This window comes from Podarcis muralis, chromosome 8 (assembly GCF_964188315.1).
Source record: "Podarcis muralis chromosome 8, rPodMur119.hap1.1, whole genome shotgun sequence".
Lineage (NCBI taxonomy): Eukaryota > Metazoa > Chordata > Lepidosauria > Squamata > Lacertidae > Podarcis > Podarcis muralis.
Genome location: NC_135662.1, coordinates 38486348 through 38506321, shown reverse-complemented (window position 1 = coordinate 38506321; position 19974 = coordinate 38486348). Strand labels below are relative to the sequence as shown.

General features: G+C 39.9%; 1 protein-coding gene across 3 annotated transcripts in view; it reads left to right on the top strand.

Moving 5' to 3' along the window:
* The window catches only part of XKR4 (XK related 4), a 354573-nt gene that overhangs the window by 77466 nt on the left and 257133 nt on the right, over nt 1-19974 (top strand). For all 3 annotated transcript variants that reach the window (XM_077933017.1, XM_028736949.2, XM_028736948.2), the window contains exon 2: nt 9115-9314. In XM_077933017.1, coding sequence (XP_077789143.1) covers nt 9115-9314 — 200 coding nt within the window. The remainder of the gene's footprint in view (nt 1-9114; nt 9315-19974) is intronic.

Below are 19974 nucleotides of genomic sequence, written 5' to 3'. Positions count from 1 at the left end.
TGCTAAACAATACTGAAATCCCCATACTGGTGTTGGGTGGGACCATTTATTTCAACAGTGGCTGGCTTGCAGACCACTGGTATATCTGTAGCAATAGGATCTTATTGAAAACAATGGACAATGGACAGCAGCTGTGCCTGATATCAATAATGAACGCAAGATTGAAGCATTGAATACACATATATAGGTAAAGGTAAAGGTACCCCTGCCCGTACGGGCCAGTCTTGACAGACTCTAGAGTTGTGCGCTCATCTCACTCTAGAGGCGAGGAGCCAGCGCTGTCCGCAGACACTTCCGGGTCACGTGGCCAGCGTGACGAAGCTGCTCTGACGAACCGGCACCAGAGCAGCACACGGAAACGCCGTTTACCTTCCCGCTATAAAGCGGTACCTATTTATCTACTTGCACTTAAGGGTGCTTTCGAACTGCTAGGTGGGCAGGAGCTGGGACCGAACGATGGGAGCTCACCCCACCGCAGGGATTCAAACCGCCGACCATGCAATCGGCAAGTCCTAGGCGCTGAGGTTTTACCCACAGCGCCACCCGCGTCCCGAATACACATATATCTCATGCAATTTTATATATCTATATATATTTGCACTACACCTTCCAAAATATCTACAAGGAAAGGTTTCCCATTTTTTATTGTATACTGTATTGCTTCTGTGGAAGGAGCAGAATACAGCACTCTACTGAAGTGAATGGAAAGGTTTTTGGGTGTAACTTCTCTTTATGAGAACACGAGAGGTTCCTTTGATAGGAGCATACTGCTAGTTCAGGCTGTCTGCCTTTGGAGCAATCACATGTTTTAAAACAGAAGAATTTACACAGGCAAAAAAAGCTTCATTAAATACAAATGTGAAATTTCCAAATAAAAATGTAGACGCCTAAATGGGAAATATTGTTCTTCTCTAACCAGATTGCATGAACCTTGAGCCTATGCCTACTCTAGAAATATCAGAATGATTAATCTAGTCAATGATATGGTACCCTTGCCTAATTATATTTTGGGCGGAGCATCAAAAAAACTGAATAGAAAAGACCTGGGCTTTGGTGTGCCTTTTTGTGCAAGATGCTTGTTGATAACTGCTGTAACTCTTTTCTTGGATATTCTGTATAGAGGCTCACCACTCATGCATGGAGCAATATCTCAAAAATATTTCTGATATTTTTTTCTATATATCTTACTGCTTTGGGTTTATGTATGTGCAAAGTTCCATAACAAGAAAATAGCTTTAGCTGTGAAAACTACTAGCTAAGATTGCTTGAATGAGCAGCATATTCAAGAGAGAATAAAATGCAATAGCTTTGAGACTGTGCATTGTGTTTCACACATTTGTTCTCTGGAAATTAATAGGAGCCCAAGGAGATAGTGACCTGAAGACTGGCAGTGATAACTAGGCTCCAGGCTCAACCTGAGCTGTAAGCATACTCAAGTGTAGCATCTGAAAATGCTACAGGGCCCAGCAATGAACCTAGCTTAAATGAAGCCTATAAAATAGGGGCTGAAATCAGCATTGGCCCCTGTTCAAGAAGTTCTTTGCTTGGGCCATTGAAAGTTTCTCTCTCTCTCTCTCTCTCTCTCTCTCTCTCTCTCTCTCGGTTTTTTTAACATATCATTTCCAACAATCATATAACATAACTTTTTATCTTATACAATGTTTTAGACTTCAGTCAACACCTCTGATGATTTTTCATTCTTTATCACTTATTCTGCATTTCTTAATTTCCCTATTACACTTAATTATCATTAACTAATAATTTTCCTCATAGTCTTTCTTGCAATATTTCAAATAATCCTCCTTACAAAACTTCTTGCAGTCCTACTAGCATAATCTGTCCTTTACAATTACTTTTCAAATAGTTTGTATATTTACTCCAGTCTTCTAAGAATCTCTGGTCCCGCAGGGCTTCAAACCCTTCCCATTAGTTTGTCTAATTCTGCATAGTCCATCAGTTTCATCCACCATGCTTCTTTCATCAGTAATTCTTCTTGCTTCCATTTTTGTGTCAATAATATTCTTGCTGCGGGCCATTGAAAGTCTCATCTCTAATATGGGGAGCATTCAGATGTGGAATATCCACACTGCTATCTTAAGTAAGAGAGACATTACATGAGGAGTCTCATCTTTTGTTCAAGCTTTTAGCCCGAAACTAGCCAAGTTCACTCATCTCTGCTGCAAACTACAGCAAACCTATCTCCATTTTTTACCAGCTTCCACTTCTTTGATACTTGCTTTGAATCACTGCAAACCATTTTTATTCTGAAGGTGTGTATATATAATTACCAAATTTGTGATCTTTGACAAAGAGCAAATTGCATTTCTTGTACATGCTAGCAAAAGCAAGTTTGTTTGGTTTTTTTAAAAAAGAAAAAGGGTGGGGGGGGGGTAGAAAATCCAAAGTGCAGCTTGATTTTGTGCACATTTTCTTGGATGACAATCTGAGTTCAATGGAGCATAGCTTTCTAGACCTATTATACTGTTATAGTTGTAATCATCATCATTATTTAGAAGACACCCAAGTTTCCTAAGCGCTGTGCAAAGACTAAGAGAACAGCATATTCCTACTAACTATGTAATGAGCAAGATACAAATAAATATAACAGCAAAGAAAAATTGATTAGGAGCTGAGAGGAACGCTAGGAAATTGAGGCATATATACATACAGGGTTGTATCCAGTGTTTGTCCTACTCCGAGTAGGCCCACTGAAACTAATGAACACAAGTTGTTTAGATTCACTAATTTCAGTGGGTCTTCTCTTAAACAAAACTTAGATGGATGCAGCACTGTAATAGGCAATGACCAGGCAGAGTAGCCACTGATCTGGCAGGCCTGTGAGAAGAGGAACCAAATGGCAGTTGGCCACAGCTGAACTGATGAATACTGTCTCACCTGTCTCTCAGCTGCAGCCACATGAAATATTATTGAGATATGCAGAGAAAAAGCTAATGTGGAGACAATCCAGATGTGACATTTCACTAAAGGCATAACCAAGAGCAACCAGTGTGGTGTCATGGAGCTATCTTCCCACCACCATCGGTACTGCTGACCAGGATGATGAGATTCAGTGGTGATGCTGCTGGTCACAGAAGTGGGGGAATTAACAAATCTACTTGGAATCCTTTCTCCTAAATTGCAAGGAATTGGTTGAAGTCTTTTCAGCTTCATTGCATGCTAACATGGTGATCTGTGATCTTCATTCCCGTAATTCTTTTTGTCATAATACAGATGTTTCCTGCAGCTGGAAGGGTAGATAAGCAACAACCTTTGCTGTTTGTTTCTGTTCTTCTGATTCATTTCTTAAAATGAATGTCCATCTGCGGTATGACTATATAGCCATCACTGCCTTTTGTCTCTGGAGGTGGGAATGCAGACACACTTAAGGATTCAGCAGCGGCACTAGAGGGGATTTCGTAATCCCTATTGTGTCTACCCAAACAAATGAAATGCTGAATTATATAATTTAGTTAAAGTGGCCCCCAGCATGCTAGATTTGATGATTTAATTATTTTCTTTAATTCTGCATTACAAAATCTTACTAGTTTCAATTACATCCCAGTCATAATAACAATCCCTTATACAAGAACTGCAATATTAATAACTTCTATTCATGTTGACACATTAAATGATTTATGAATCTTCAAGTGAGGAACTCAAACTATATCCTTGTTCTTCCTGTGTGTGGCAATTATTCTGTCCATGGTATTTTTTTCTGCCCTTGTAAGATGTTATGTCTTTCTTTACTCTGATTGTTGCTGTAACATGTTGTGCCTTGGGCAGAGCTGATATCCCATTGTTGTTCCAGAAATTTCTTCATTGCTCCGTCCTGTGCTTCATTGTTTTGCACCGAGAACTTTAACAACAGCTGCAAATGTCGCTCTGTCCCAGTATACAAACTGCTTTCACCATTTTTCCTATCAGGCTGGGAAGAAGAGCAGTCTGTCGAACTGCAGATGACTCAATAAAGAACCTTATCAATTCCTTGACAGATCACAGACTCCTTTCATCCTTCCTTCCAGCTAAAGATATACAGCCAGTTATCCCTTCCAATTAAATTAAATTTCAAGTCCTCTTAGCGTTATCCAGTTCAGCTCATAGATAATAAAGGATGGGAAAGAGTGAGCTCTAAGTTTTCATCGTAAACCTTTTGCAAAGTAGAGCTTCCCCCTCTTTCCCCTTTTTTTACACACACAGTTCCTTTTCATGTTTTATTCCATATTTATAATCCAATTTCTTCCATCCTCACTTGTTCAAATACAATTTGAACTAATATTCAGAGGAGGGTTGTTGAACCATAAATGTAGAAAAGAGAACTTTAAATAAAGAAACCGTAGGCTCCCCTCCTCCCCACTGTCTTTTGCACCGAATGAAGTATTAACTTAAATTCAAACCTTAAAGTCCTTGCAGTTGGCTTGTTCCGCAGTTTATGATTTCATCTCTTCTAGCACACACCTGTTCTTTAGTCCAATTAAGCTCTAATTAACAGGAGAACCTCTGCTTCTTAATGCCTGCATTGGAGGGTTTTCACCAGGCGAAGTGCTTTTGCACTCAGCACCTCCCTGCCCCCCCCCCCCACGTTCCATGCTGGAGTGAGAGACAGGTTCTTGCATCTTGCATTCACTGTGAGTGAAGTCCATTCCCCCCATCCCTGGGGGGAATTTGCAGGGATGATTTACCCTCAATCATCCTTGTTTTTCCTTCACCTTTGAGTGAGGGCTGCCTCTATTAAGGAAAAGTGGAACCAGAGGCCATAAAGATGATATATTTGGAACATATGTTTATCCTGGCATTAGCCACTGTGTCATGTCTACAGTCTTAAAATCCTAGGGCCAAGCTTGATGAACTTGAGCAAAGCTCCTCTTGTGGATAATTATCTCCTTTCTAGATCTGTCTTTTAAGATGAGTCTATGATCCAGGTCACTCATCCTCCTAAATCCACTTGTGGATATTGCAAAAGCATTTAACAGTACATGATACTAAGAAAGCACATCAGGAACTTTTTCTTTTAGTAGAAACTTGTGGATTTTAGCGAATAAAATCATGAATGGCTAGATGTCTACTGTTGCAAAGATAATGTGGTCTAAAAGGAGTGTCTAGCAATACAATATTTATTACCATCACAAGACAGAGGAACAGCTTACAGTTCATTGTTCAAGTAGAAATTCAAGGGTTTTCCCTGGTAAATCTTCTGTGGAGCATAGCTGATGCCATTAGCTTACAAATTCATCGTTGAATTGAATGATGCAACCTAACCCTTCAGACCCACTCCCGCTAAAACACATTTTTCATTATTTAATGCCTAACAAAAAAAAGTAGGGAGGTTATATTTCTGTGAAGTAACATTGAGAGCTGGGGGATCGCAAGTGTCATGTGAGCCATTCTTTTGTATATCTTTGCGAGCACCTATGCTCCTCCGACTGCTTTCTTCTATGGATGACATACTGCTAGGTTCAGCATGCTACTGACAGTACTTGGTTTTCTAGTTAGGAAATTTGGATATTGGGGTTTTCGGTCTCAGGTGACAGAAAATCCAAGAGCACTGATTTCTAGTAAAATGAAACAAGAAATAATTATAGCAAGTTAAAATATCCCCCCATTCATTTCCAATTCTATAAGCTAGATATAGCAGGCCACTTCTAGGTATTATAATGTGTGTCTGTCACTGGGTAACCTCCACTGCATAATGAAATGTGGCACTTTCTGCATGATGGCAGTGACTAGACCTATTTTTATGCAGCTGCATAGTTTCAGCATCCTTTTCAGCATCCTGCCATTATGACACATTCATTTTTTTTGTTTTTCATAGCATCAGGATAATTTCTTATATTCATGGGGGGGTGGAATTCACTGAGAATTTATTGGTAAGAGATATAGTCTGGCTAAAAACTGAGGGGGAAATGGCACAGTTCTAGCAGTTAAAAGCTTCTGCATTGAAGGTGAAGTTATCTGTTTCTGACCATGTTCTTGGTCATGCACAACATCATTTTGGGTTACATTTTTCCCCGTTTACTGTTTTGTATCATGTGTGCTGTTTGCAGGATGATTACTACACCAACAGCAGCCCTACCTTGTCCCTTGTTCTCAGCACCAGGTACAGATACTTAAAGTGTGCACCCAATCTGATAGGGAGCCTGGAGTGGGAGATGAAATCCCTATAAACAACAGCAACAGCCCTTTCCTGAACCTCAAGTCTGTGTCTGGGGGGGAAAGCTCTACCTTTTTCGTCCTTTCAAATCTTGGTGACACAAGCAAAGTCAGTCTCCTCATTCAGGATCATTAAATAGCAGCATTGTAAGACCTATGGGGGGAGGGTAGCTTGATTATTCAGAGTACCATGTTAGGATCAGGTGAAGCAGACCTGAAATGCTGGATTTCTCTCCTCCTTCAAATGTCTTGCCCACTCACTCTGCATAGTGGCTGCCCCTACCCACAGCATTTCCCCACAGATGATTCCAAGCACATAATACAAAACTGATCAAACAGGTAACATGTTTTTCAGAAAGATTATGCAAGGCATCTAGAAATGCCTTTGGTGTGATTCATTAGGCTTGTTCTTACAACAGGCCACACACCTCCCCCATTCCACCCCAGTGTCAATGATGTCCAGAGGAAGAGGATTGGGGCTGAAGGCTAAACTGTCGGTGAGAACAGTGTGTGAGACAGTCAAATCAAATGTGTGGGTTTTTGGTTTGCGGTTTGCTTCAATTTCCATAGTGTTGACGTTAAGACTGGTAGCTCACTTTTTCCATACTTTCTTTGGTGCCTTGGTGGAATTTATAAGCACCATAACTCTTTTGTGAAACCAGAGGTCATAGAATCCTAGAATTTTATTCCGCATATTATTTTCAGACCCTGAAGTTTGCGTGTTCTAGTTGGTCACTTCTGCCTGCAGATGTTTTAGCCCAGTAAAGTCGGGTTGTGGTAGGAGTTGTTGTAGACAAAGAACAAACTTTTATTTTTTCAGTATAATCCTCTTAATAGTGAAAGAAAACATAGTCTAGTTCTATGTTGCTTAATTGCCAGGAATGTTGTGAATGTGATACAGTGGTGCCTCGCAAGACGAAAAGAATCCGTTCCGCGATTTTCTTCGTCTAGCGGTTTCTTCGTCTTGCGAAGCAACCCCATTAGCGTCTAAGCGGATTAGTGCTATTAGCGATTTAGCGGCTTAGCGGCTATTAAAGGCTTAGCGGCTAAGCTGTTAAAAGGCTATTAACGGCTTAGCGCCTTTGAAAAAGGGGGGGAAGGGGGGGAAATGGCGAGACTCGCAAGACGTTTTCGTCTTGCGAAGCAAGCCCATAGGGAAATTCGTCTTGCGAAGCGCCTCCGCAACGGAAAACCCTTTCGTCTTGCGGGTTTTTCGTCTTGCGAGGCATTCGTCTTGCGGGGCACCACTGTACTCCTACAAATTTTGGGTCATTCTTTGTTACAGATCATTTTCATGGCTACATTTCCTGTTTAAATCTAACACTAACATTTTTTCAGCCTCAATTTAGATTGAAGATTATAATACCAAGTGTTTAAGATGCCAATAAAACTGGTTCTCTAGTATAGATTTATTTACGTATTTATGGTAAGATGTGTTCATTTTTTAACTCCCCCACACTTTTATATTCAGGTACAGCTAATAAGCAAATACTTCGGAAAGAAAATAGGACAATATATCTTTATTTAAACAGTCACTTCCATTGAGCTAAAAATACAGCATAGGTTTTTTTCCCTGGTAGCTAGGCAACTGGAAAAAAACACCACTTACCTGAATTGCTGTTTACTTTTTATTTTTAAATCCCAGCTGTAGAGATTTTTATTCTCTGTACTTATGAGATGGTAGAAAGAGTAACTGTTTATGGTGTAGCTAAATTGTTTAATGTACTGTTTGGTGCAGGAAGCAAATTAGACATTGGAATAAGCGTCTCCTGTATCTGTAACAAGCCATTAGTAATATTTGATCTTTTCATAAATGTTTCAATATGTTATATATTATAAGCAATTGCCCTCTCTTGACTTGGGTGGCTGTCATAAATATCAGAGCGTATGAGGCATGAAATCAGTACATTTCTATTTTTCTGTAGAATGCAAATGTTGTTCTAGTCAACTGTATCTTCATAGCAATTTCAAATCAAGCAAATGGTCATAGTACACCATTTGCTTGACTTGTAAGAAAGCAAAGTAGGTTGTCTTTCCACTATTCTATCTACTACTATGTAGCATATTTATTTAGTAACATCTTGCTATAAAAAGGTTGAGGAGAGCATCTCATAGGCATAGCATATAATTTGGTGAAGAAGCTGAAAGTCAATCATTTATTGAAAGATCTGGTAACTCCAGATTAATTCTGGGCCAGGCTACACAAGACCGATCCATATTGAGCACATGGGTGATTTAGGGCAGTGCAACAGGTTTTCCCTGCACAGTGTGGCGAGCCAAAGGGGCACCTTCCCACCCCTTCCCAAAGCCTACTTAGCACTTCGTCAGCTTTGGGAAAGAGGCCAGAGCGCTCTAGGACCCTGCCAGAGCCTTGTGGCTCCTTTCCGAAAGCCCAGTACATGAATCTGGGAAGGTTGGCTGACAGGGAACAGAACATCCATTCCCCCCCCCCCCTTACTGCCCCACTGAGGTTTACATCCTTACAGCCCGAGAAGAAAACTAAAAGCGGTTTCAGAATAATTGAAAATATTTGTTCAGTGCAATCCTATGCATGTCTATGCAGAAGTAAGCCCCACTGAATTCAAATTTGGTGGATTAAAAATTGCTTTAGTGTTCAAATTTACCTGATGAGCTTTCTAGCCAACTTTTATAATAATACTTCAGTGATGAGACTGGTCTGTAAAAGTGTGCACTTGTTTGATCTTTTTTCTAGTTTTTGGAATAGACTCCTCCCCGTGCATGTACAGAAGAGGGTTCCTTTGGCTGATTCTCATTGGTAGCATAAGTCAAAGGCTTTACTAAACTATTCTGATTTTGAATGATATATTAATTTAATCTTGAAGTCTGCTCCCTCTCCATGATTTTGCAATCTACAATTTACAAATACTTGCATGCAGAGAGTTTATTAGTGTTACATTAGAGTAAAAATACCATCCTTTGAAATACCTTTCATTCACTTCTTTTTAGGTATTTTCACACTATCTACTTGGGCATCCGAAGTAGACGGAGTGGGGATAGTGACAGATGGCGCTTTTATTGGAAAATGGTCTATGAGTATGCAGATGTGAGTATGCTGCATTTGCTTGCTACATTTCTAGAAAGTGCCCCACAACTGGTCCTTCAGCTCTGCATTGTTGTACAGACACGTACTCTTCAGGCCCTCCAAGGTAAGGATTTATTTATCGGTCTTAATTAATATGTACAGATAAAACTGTATGCATATATGCAACCTAATGCTATATATACTGAAGTAAAGAATAACTTATTTTTAATGGGGGCTAAAAGAAAGCAAAGGAGAAATACATAAAGCTTCTGCCAAGCTGTTATTAATGTGTTTTAGATTTAACAAACTTAAATAATCCAATTTTCCTACACAAAAAGGCCAGGGTTTAAAGGGGAAATCCAGACCAGAAATGCAGTTCCCTGTATGTATGGGTGGTAAATGCTAGCAGCCTTTATGTTGTAATCATGAGAGGCAAAGTGCTTTTTTTACCTGCATTCTGGATCAATGAACACAAGTTGGATTTGATGACCCCCAGGGTCCCTTCCAACTCTACAGTTCTGTAATTCTGTGTTTTTAAGTGTTGTGAAAGTAGGAGACAATGTAGCATGTAGGTTGAAGAGTCAGCTCCCTTCCACAGTACAAAACAAGACATGATGCTGCCAGGTCAACAGAAAAATTGGCACATCTGGAGATATGCTACCAGGCTGGAAGCATGGGATGAACATTGGGGTTAGTAAAGAGGGCTAACCAAAATGAGCCAAAGCTGATAGTTGCTGATAGTTACTCAAAGAGCTTGCTTACCAACTAGGCTGTGTGACATCAGTGCCAGGATCCATCTTTAGTAACAATTTGCAACTTTCATTGTGTCGCCAGGTCAAAAGAAGCACATGACATGATATTACCAAGGATTCAGTGAATTTGACATTCAACCTAGATTCCATTCTGTTGTAATTGCTTATTCTCATGGCCATTTTCAGACATTATTAAAAGTTTATTCTTACTGCCATTTTTAGACTTTATTAAAGGCAGGGTTCCTGGCTGCATATACAATTCATGGCTGTCTGTAACCAAATCATTCTATTCCAAGTCCCTCCAAAATAGACCCGCTTTGGCTATGGACTCAGCTGACTCCAGTGTACAGCCCAAATGTCTATTGATCTAACAATCTCCTTTTATAAAATTCCAAAATCTCATATTCAAAAACTTTATTTAGTAACATTATTGCATTTCTTTAAATATGGGCATAATAAAGTACAAAATGTCATATGCTGGCTAGAAGCAGTATATGCTCATTCTGAAGTGGTATATTCTTCTGTCTAGTAGATTTACAAATGCAGCCATTCTTGCTGCAGACACTATACCACAGAAACAGTATGCTTGTAGTTGTGATGTACCCTGGCAATACTATAGACCAGTTCCTTCACCTTTATTCTGTGAATCGTTTTGTTCTAGGATATCCTTAATAATTGTCCTTTTAAGAAAGACTTCTTAATGAATTGTATGCCAGTGCCTTGTACAGGAAAAGACTGATATACATGACACTACACACTTTTCTTTCAGAATGGGACATAAATTCCCCTTAAGATTGTTCCAAGCCTTCTACTTGAACTATTTTTAATCATAACAACAACAGCAGCAGCAGCTTATTTATACCCAACAACAACAACTTATTTATACCCCGCCCATCTGGCTGGGTTTCCCCAGCCACTCTGGGCAGCTTCCAACAAAAGTCTCCAAAGATCTCCTGGTTTTAAAATAATGTTCCATTCTAGCAATATTTCTGATAGCCATGCATATCAACATAATCCCCCCCCCCCAATTAAAAAAAACCCAACAACTTCTGCATGTCAAGTTGTTTCAGATATGTTTTGAATGTGAGCTACTTTAGTTTTGCTAAAAACTTAGTAAATCTTAGAGGTAGACTAACCACATTATAATTATGATTATGATTCCCAGGCCATCTGGCTGGGCTTCATATTCATATAGGTGATAATGCATACATGATAATCTTTTCTATTTTAAATGAGTACACAAACACTCTCAAATCTATACATTTCCATCCATAATAAGTTGCTTATAATGGCTCGTTGGGTTATTATGTTTGGGTTGCCATTAATTATGCCAAATGATATCAGTGAGTAAAAAACTTAAGCCACCAAAGATTTGTATGTAGGTGGATTTGCATGTAGGTTGTTTCTTTGTGAATCAGATTCTGTAAGTTCATTTTAGGTGCCACACAAGGCAGCAGAAAATATTGGAAGGAATACACCTTCCAATAAAAAACACTCTCTGAGAGCACTCTCTGCAGAGGAATGAGAATCTAATATGTTATTGAATAGGAAGTAGTAAATATAACAAATACTGGGATGGGGGGAATGGGGTGCCAAAGATTTTAAAAACTAACTTCAATCCTTTTTTTTTTTTAAGGCAAAAGTTGTGAAAAATTCTGCCACTAGCAAACTTCTACTCAAGAATTGAGCATAATGATGATTCAGTGCAGTTCCTCAGATAATGTAACATTTAGGAGGGGCGGCCATCATAGGGCTGCATAAATGGTACTTAATTTCTCACAGCTGTGCTTTGCTACAGCTGATTTTATTTTTAAATCCCACAGCATAGCCTGTTATGTTTCTTCACAGTGAACTGTCAATTTGGGGGGTGGGAGGGTGGCATCTTTGCTATGCTTATTGTTTCCGTGATCAATACACATCGTTTTAATTTTCTTCAGAAGCTAGTGGCATGACAATACTTATTTAGCAATTTGTTCTCTGCTGCTGAGAAGACTAGTTATCAAGCAGATGTGATATGTCAGAGTCTCTGAACACAATTATTTACCACATAAACAATACATTTATGATGCAGGTAAATAACAATGGGATTGTTTTATAATGAAAATGAAACTAGTTGAGCAAATAATACATTTTACTGGCTACTGTATATGGCATTCACCTTGTCTCACACAGCTTCAGTCTCTTGAATGAAGCTGAGAATAATTTTAAAAATCCAAAACAATTTTCTAAATCTCAATGTGACATATTGTATTTTTCGTCCCATAGGATGCTCCGTCCCATAGGACGCACCTAGTTTTTTGGGGGGGAAATAAAGGGGAAAAAAATTCCCTTTATTTCCCCCCCAAACCAGGTCGAGGAACAGCGGGATGGCGGCGCTGCGCCTCCCCGCTGTCCCCCGAGCTTGTGGGGCTGGCCGATGTCTGCCCAGTGCGCTGGGCGCTCTGCTTCAGGGCGCCCTGCGCACCGGGCGGCAGGCTGCTATCCGCAGCCCAGGGAGCCCTGCGGGAACTCCCGCAGGCTCCCCAGGCTTGCAGATAGTTTCCTGAAGCCTGGAGAGCGAGAGGGGTCGGTGCGCACCGACCCCTCTCGCTCTCCAAGCTTCAGCGAAAGCCTGTATTCGCCCCATAGGACACACACAGATTTCCCCTTCATTTTTGGAGGGGAAAAAGTGCGTCCTATAGGGCGAAAAATACGGTACTTCTGAGTAAGCAGGGATAAAATTATGCAGTGCCACCTTTTTATCCTATGAAATTTGTAAGAATTGACATCTTTTCTGAACCAAAGTGCTACTGCTACAAATATATTTTAAAAACTCTTTAAGCCACATTTGCTTCAATAATAGTAATAATATACAGATATTTTGTTCCCACTAGTCTTGGTGGCTTGTTTTTGGTGTCATAGTTGCTGTGTGCCTGGTTATTTCTTCTACCTGTTGCCTCAGTCATGATGTTTTCAGTTCCATCTGTCATAAATGATTAAATGCCAATAATAGTGAGCTTCTGAGAAGGCAGAACATTCACTCTTTAAAGACAGATGGGTCAATAAGGTTCCAGGCTTGGTTTGGCTTCTTATTTAACAAGTTTAACTTTAGAAAGATTGGTTAAAATACTTAACACAGAGCTGAATTTCATAGCTTGATAGTAGCCTTGTTCAGGTGTCATTCATCAGTTTCTCCATGTGTGCTGTCCCTCCTTGCTCCTCCCCAAGTTGAGTGGGAAGATCTGAAAGAGAATTCTACTCATGTTTGAACGAACATACTAACAAGCTTCCATTATTTGGAACCCTGTGTTATCAAGAGTTCCCATTCATGGAGAGGCTTACAAATGCAAACCCCTGAACCCACTGTTAAGAACTTCCTGTTCAATATTGGAAAGCCAAGGGTTAAGTGGGTAGGAATTGCATACACAGGAAAGTTGGGCCTGGGGCTGGCATGCATATCCTAATCACCAAAAGCTCACTGTAATTGGGTACCATGCACAGGAGGATTGCCTGAATTGGAACTTTGTACCTTTGAAACCAGCATGAGTTTGAACTTTGTACCTTTGAAACCAGCATGAGTTTACCAACATGAGTTTGACCAAACTGTGGGAGGCAGTGGAAGACAGAAGTGCCTGGCGTGCTCTGGTCCATGGGGTCACGAAGAGTCGGACACGACTAAACGACTAAACAACAACAACCTTTGAAACCATTAAACATTCTGAAACTGGCACAGACCTTGCTGGTATGACCATTGCACCAATTTGCCCCTGTTACACCAGATGATCTTTTACAGAATCAAAGCCTTTTCTTTTCCGGAAGAAACTTAAAGATGTGCATGCTAAAGTTTGGCCTCAGCTACTTACCTATCCAGCTAAAAATTAGAGGTTTCTCAAATATGTTTTTAGCAGAGAAGCTCAAAAACTGCCAGGCTGTGAACAGATATTGAACCATGCTGTGATCAGATTTTGGCTTATTGGTCTTTGTAGCCTCTTGTGCTTGAAGAATGTACATGAAGAAGAGACATAATAAAACATCTTTCTCATCTTGTTTAAATGACAGCTCTGGATTAATCAGAATTTCTGCAAATCTGTCTATTTGGCAATCAATCAGACAAAAGAAATATAATTCATAAACTGGAACAATGTTTTCATTGCTTTTGGGGTTGCTGTTTCTTGCATCCTTCAGATCTTCTGGGGTTATAGTCTGAAAATATATTCTGAGTGTATATTTTTCCATTGTTATTATGTTTAGTCTTCATACATTTTGTCATTAAAAAATAGGAGAGGAAAAGTGAAAAATCATAAATGGTAAGCTTTACTGCGAAGAGACAACCGCCTTTCCTCAAATGTTCATGAGCATGATTTAAAACAGGGCTAACCCTTCCTTTGACTCAGTGATAAAAACCCATGCTGTGCATGTTAATGATCCCAGGGTTCAAACCCTTGCATATCTAGGTAGGACAGAGAGAAATGCTAGAGAACCACGGCTAGTTAGTACATTGACAGCACTGAGCTCAATTATCTGACTTCTTGCACAGCTTCCTGTGTTCCTAATTTGGCAGATTCCTATGTTGCTAATACTTGTAGTTAAGCAGTTTGCATTGTATTTTGTTTATGAACAGTTAATTAGAGTTGAAGCAGAATGCAACCTAAGCCACATCCAACCACAAATGTTTCTTAAAGGATATCTACATTTGAGATTCATTGCCCTTTCAGAGAATGCAGTCAAGGCAGCGTCATTGGGGAGGAGAAATACATGTTTTGTAGTTCTATGCATCTACATGTTTTGTAAAGGTTACATTTACATGATGTATATCCTGCACTTTGTGAATATGAGTTTTTCTAATCTGAGAATCCCCAGACTCAGAGCCAGATTATTGTTGTGTACTTTGCATACCTGTTTTTAAAAGTTCAAGTAAATTGCAGCAATCGATTAGCATGCACCATGTTTTTGTGCTGTCTGAATAATGCAGACCACACTAGCAAAAAATAGACAATGTACAGTGGTACCTTGGTTTTTGCATGTCTCCATTAACAAACATTTTGGTTTTCGAACGCTGTAAACACGGAGGTAAATGCTTCGGTTGTCAAACATGCCACACGGCTTCCACTGAGTGCAAGATCCTGAGGCCTAGCTGTCAGCTATTGAGTTTTCGGTTTTTGAATGTTTCAGAACTCGAACGGTCTTCTGGAATGGATTATGTTCAGAAATCAAAGTACTACTGTACACATAATGATTTGTTTGTCAGTACATTTATATCTTATTTTTCTATGAAGTAGTGTTCAAAGAGAATAACAGAAAGATTCATAAAACAATACAATATTGTTAAAAAAATAGAAAAAAACCCACAGATATCAACAAATTCAAGAAAAAATAAGCAGCGGCTTTTACAATGATAAGGATTCACAATTTACACATCAGTAATAATTCTCTTGGTTTAAGTTATAAACAGAAGACAATTTTCCGGGACAAGGGAGTTTCCCTCTAGCTTTTCATTGCTGATATTACTGATATTTCCAAACTTCAGCAAAATCGCTTGGTTCCCTATATATAGTACGAGAACACTATCCAAGTTATTCCTATGAGTCACCTACTTTACCTCTTCTGTGCTTCCCCCTCCTGCTGTCTCTGTCCTTAACAATCTGTTCACCATGCATAAACTAAAAGATCAGTTAATGAAGTGGTTATTTATGCTCTATTCAAACTTCACGACAAACAATGCAATATAGAAAATGTGTATTGGTGAATTATATATTGTAAATGGGAGTTATAGCAAAGCTCTTCTTTGCTATAGGGGTAAAGGGACCCCTGACCATTAGGTCCAGTCATGGCCGACTCTGGAGTTGCGGCACTCATCTCGCTTTATTGGCCGAGGGAGCCGGCGTACAGCTTCCGGGTCATGTGGCCAGCATGACCAAGCCACTTCTGGCAAACCAGAGCAGCGCACGCAAACACTGTTTACCTTCCTGCCGGAGCGGTACCTATTTATCTACTTGCACTTTGACATGCTTTCGAACTGCTAGGTTGGCAGGAGCAGGGACAGAGCAACGGGAGCTCACCCCGTCACGGGGATTCTAACCGCCAACCTTCTGATCGACAAGTCCTAGGCTGTGTGGCTTAACCCACAGCGCCACCCGCATCCCCAAAATTAGGGATAGAAATACTTTAAATAAATAAGAATTGCCCATACCACAGCTTCCTTTTGGCAGTCCAACTAGTTTCCATTGTTGTAAGATGACCATTGTACGTGGAATTTACATTGTCTCCCCTATGCTAAAGTTCCTATTTCTGAAGTGAAGCTATTTTTTTTTTATTTTTTTAAAAAAGGCATGGAAGACAAACAAAAGTGGAAGTTCAAATGTATTACAGTTGGTTTGACCTTTTACCAACCAATGACCTTATTCAAGTCGCTGCTTTTTCTCTGACTGGAGATAACATACTTTTTTATTTTACTGCTTCTGCTTTATTGGTACTAAAAATAACTACCAGGAAAAGGTATCAGTACTTTTTACTGTCTCTGCTGCCAGGAAGAGAGAAAGCAGGCCAAATGACTTGGAAGTTAAGAGGACATTGAGAATGGCATCTTCTATTACAGAATGTTCTCAGCGATAGTAATTCCAGCTAGCATGCCCTCTGGCTGATCAGCTGGGGCCGAAAGCAGCAAATGGCCACCTCTGCGAAGTGGGGTGTGAGAGAGGAGGAGAAGCCTCATGCCCTACTAAGCCAACAAGTGTCTTTGAATGCAGCTGAGGAAAAATGCACCCCTTCCCATCTTTGCATGAGAAAGGCCCAGTGATGTCTGTGTCCCATAACGGATACCAGATTTGCCAGCAGCATGTCCACAAGCCACTTTCTGCCTTTACAGTCTCTATCATGTACCTGTTCAGTGCAATTTGGTAATTTGCCTCCCTTAACATGGGATAATGCTTTAGAATGTACTAAGACAGGCCTCTTGCCTACGGAGGCCGCTGCTGTGCTCATTATGTTGCGGGGGGACTCTGGACTGAAGGTGGTGAACTCTTCCTCATTGGATATTTCTAAACAGAGGGCAGCTATCTGCCAGGGAATCTTCTGTTGTGACTCCTATATTGCAGGGGATTAGCCTAAACAACAACAACAATTCTATTTTTTATACCCCGCCCATCTGGCTGGGGATCCTTCCAATGCTCCAATTCTATGATTCTATAACTTCTGCCCCGAAGTCCTGCCCTGACTGTTTTATTCCTGCTCAGCAGCAGTGGTCCGGGCTTTTTGTTCCACTTTACTGGCTGCTACTGCTGAAGGAGCTGTTATGATCTTTATGTTACATGCAACTCAGCCCGCAAAAATGTATGTTTTAAAGAGATATTATGGATATGTCTCTAGTGAAAAACATCCAGTGGGGGGAAGGAATTGGCTTGGATCTGCTCTACTTTCAAGAGTCCATTGCAGTTTGTTTTTTAAAAAACAAATTTAATTTTGCATCCACTAGGAATTTGCACCACAGTAAAGTCTTCGAAAGCAAAAGGTAAAGAGGGACTCTGAGCCATGATGGAGCCATGTTGCTAAGTCCTTTGCATATTCTTGCACCTGGTTAGCATAGTGTAGCTGTATTTAATGCAGTGGCAGTACTTCAGATTTACAATTACATAAGTGAAGGAAGAATAATCTTATCAGGCTCTTTATGCATTGGCTCCAGATGGGAGTTCAGAGGACACATAATGGATAGAATTGAATTGATATCTAAACATTTTTTTAGCTTAAAATCAAAGAGATTCATAGGCAAAGCTTACAATATAGAGCTGATTGCAATAAAACAGGCTGTGCTAAGTGCTGCCAAGGATATGGTTTTGTCAGCGTTTTAATTCCCAGCTAGTTTTCAATTACTTCTAACATCTGTTTTGTTTTTGTTTTTTAAAATCACTTCTAGATGGTGATTGAGGAAACAGAGGTTTTGAAACAGAGGTTTTTAAAAAAGCTTGTGCATTCAGAAGAAAAGGAGAAAATGTAGCTTCTGTTTCAATCAGCAGAAAATGTTTTCTGTCACAGTCTTCTTACAAAGATAATACCCTGCTTTATATCATTCATGCAAAGATCAAGTGATCTAAGGGTGGAAGCTGAATATGGCTAGGAAAACCCCAGTAAGAAACTTGAGAACCTTTATGATGGAGATCAATAAAAAAGAGCACAAGGCTTCAGTTGACAAAAATGATAATACAGAATAAAAACCATGGGATGTTTGTTCTGCTTTTAAGTAAGTAAAAAAAGAAAGAAAAAGAAAGAAAGGGCCATTTCATTAAACCAAAAAATAGCAAGTTAAGAAATGAGAGAGAGAATATTTCCTCCATATAGCAACATACCCATGAAGCTTGATAATCTTAGTATTATAGTTTCTTATCTCTGAAATACTATTATGTTAGGAATGGACAATCATAATTGAGAACCAAGCAGAGTATGACAATGGAATTAAGAAATATGAGTTGGAGAGACAATTTTTCTTTCATCAGCTCTTCCCTGGAGTGTCACAGCATTTGGCCAGTATACACTATACTGGATTTCTCTCAAATTTAGTCAATCTATGTTATTGCAACATTATTTGTGACATCTAGTACTAATGGCTACTAGCAAGGTCACTGCAATAGATAAGTCATTGGTCTGATCAATGCCTGCTTTGCAAAGTGCTGCAATGCTGATTAACAACCTTTCTCATATGTGTGCAGTAAAGGTAATGGCAAAGGGACCCCTGACCATTAGGGGTCCAGTCGTGGCCGACTCTGGGGTTGCAGCGCTCATCTCGCTTTATTGGCCAAGGGAGCCGGTACAGCTTCCAGGTCATGTGGCCAGCATGACTAAGCCGCTTATGGCGAACCAGAGCAGTGCACGGAAATGCCGTTTACCTTCCCGCCGGAGCGGTACCTATTTATCTACTTGAACTTTGACGTGCTTTCGAACTGCTAGGTTGGCAGGAGCAGGGACCGAGCAACAGGAGCTCATTCACAACTGGACTTGACTATCAGGGGTCCCTTTACCTTTATGTCCCGCTCAATATTGGCCAATATTAATCTCTTAATTTATGCGATCTATAGCAAGTACAAATAATCTCCACCTTCTGAAGATATACAAAATCCAATAGTGGCTGGCTGCCAGAATGCAGAATTGTTATAGTATTAGCCCTACAGAGCATGACACTTCTCTTCAAATGTATGGTGATAATTGAATAGCTAATGCATCTTATCTTTAGTCATTCCTCTTCGTGACTTGCATACATACTCATTTGCACCTACCCACAAGTGTTACCATGTAAATTAGCTCTTGGCTATAAGCTATAAAGTGATGATTTATAGTTTTAGCTTAGTATAGCACCTACATCAAGCATTAGTATTACAAATGATCACCGCTGAAGCCTTATCGAATGCAGTGGTACTTCGGGTTACAGAAATATTACCTCAGGTTAAGAACTTTGCTTCAGGATGAGAACAGAAATAGCGTGGCAGCAGCGGGAGGCCCCATTAGCTAAAGTGGTGCTTCAGGTTAAGAACAGTTTCAGGTTAAGAACGGACCTCTGGAATGAATTAAGTATGTAACCAGAGGTACCACTGTAAATCACTTAATGTACCACATTTTAGTATTTGTGCAGAATTCAGTTCTTACGCAATGTTGCAGTATATAGTCTATATGTAAATTGGCTGAGCCTGAGAGTAGGAGGAAGAAGTAGGTAGCATATCTCTATTGTGTATGCTGCAGTGCTGTTTATCAATTTAATTTTTTAAAAAATGACTAATTTGAGGAACAGAGATGAGTTCAAAGGCTGAAATAATAGAAAAGTAAAAGGTTGCATCCAACATTGCATCAGTGGCTTTCCACTCATGTAATGGGACTCCACCTTCCTCTCTTCTCCCTGCATGCCATCAAAATCTGCTCTGAAGACAACGCCTACTCTCTGGAGCATATTTTGTGGGTGCGAAGAAGGCATTAATCACAACATGCTGAGAAGGGAGGTGAAGGAAACTGATGCATTGGGGCATAAAGTTTGTTCTTATCTTGATTTATCAGGCCAAGAGATGTACATTTGAA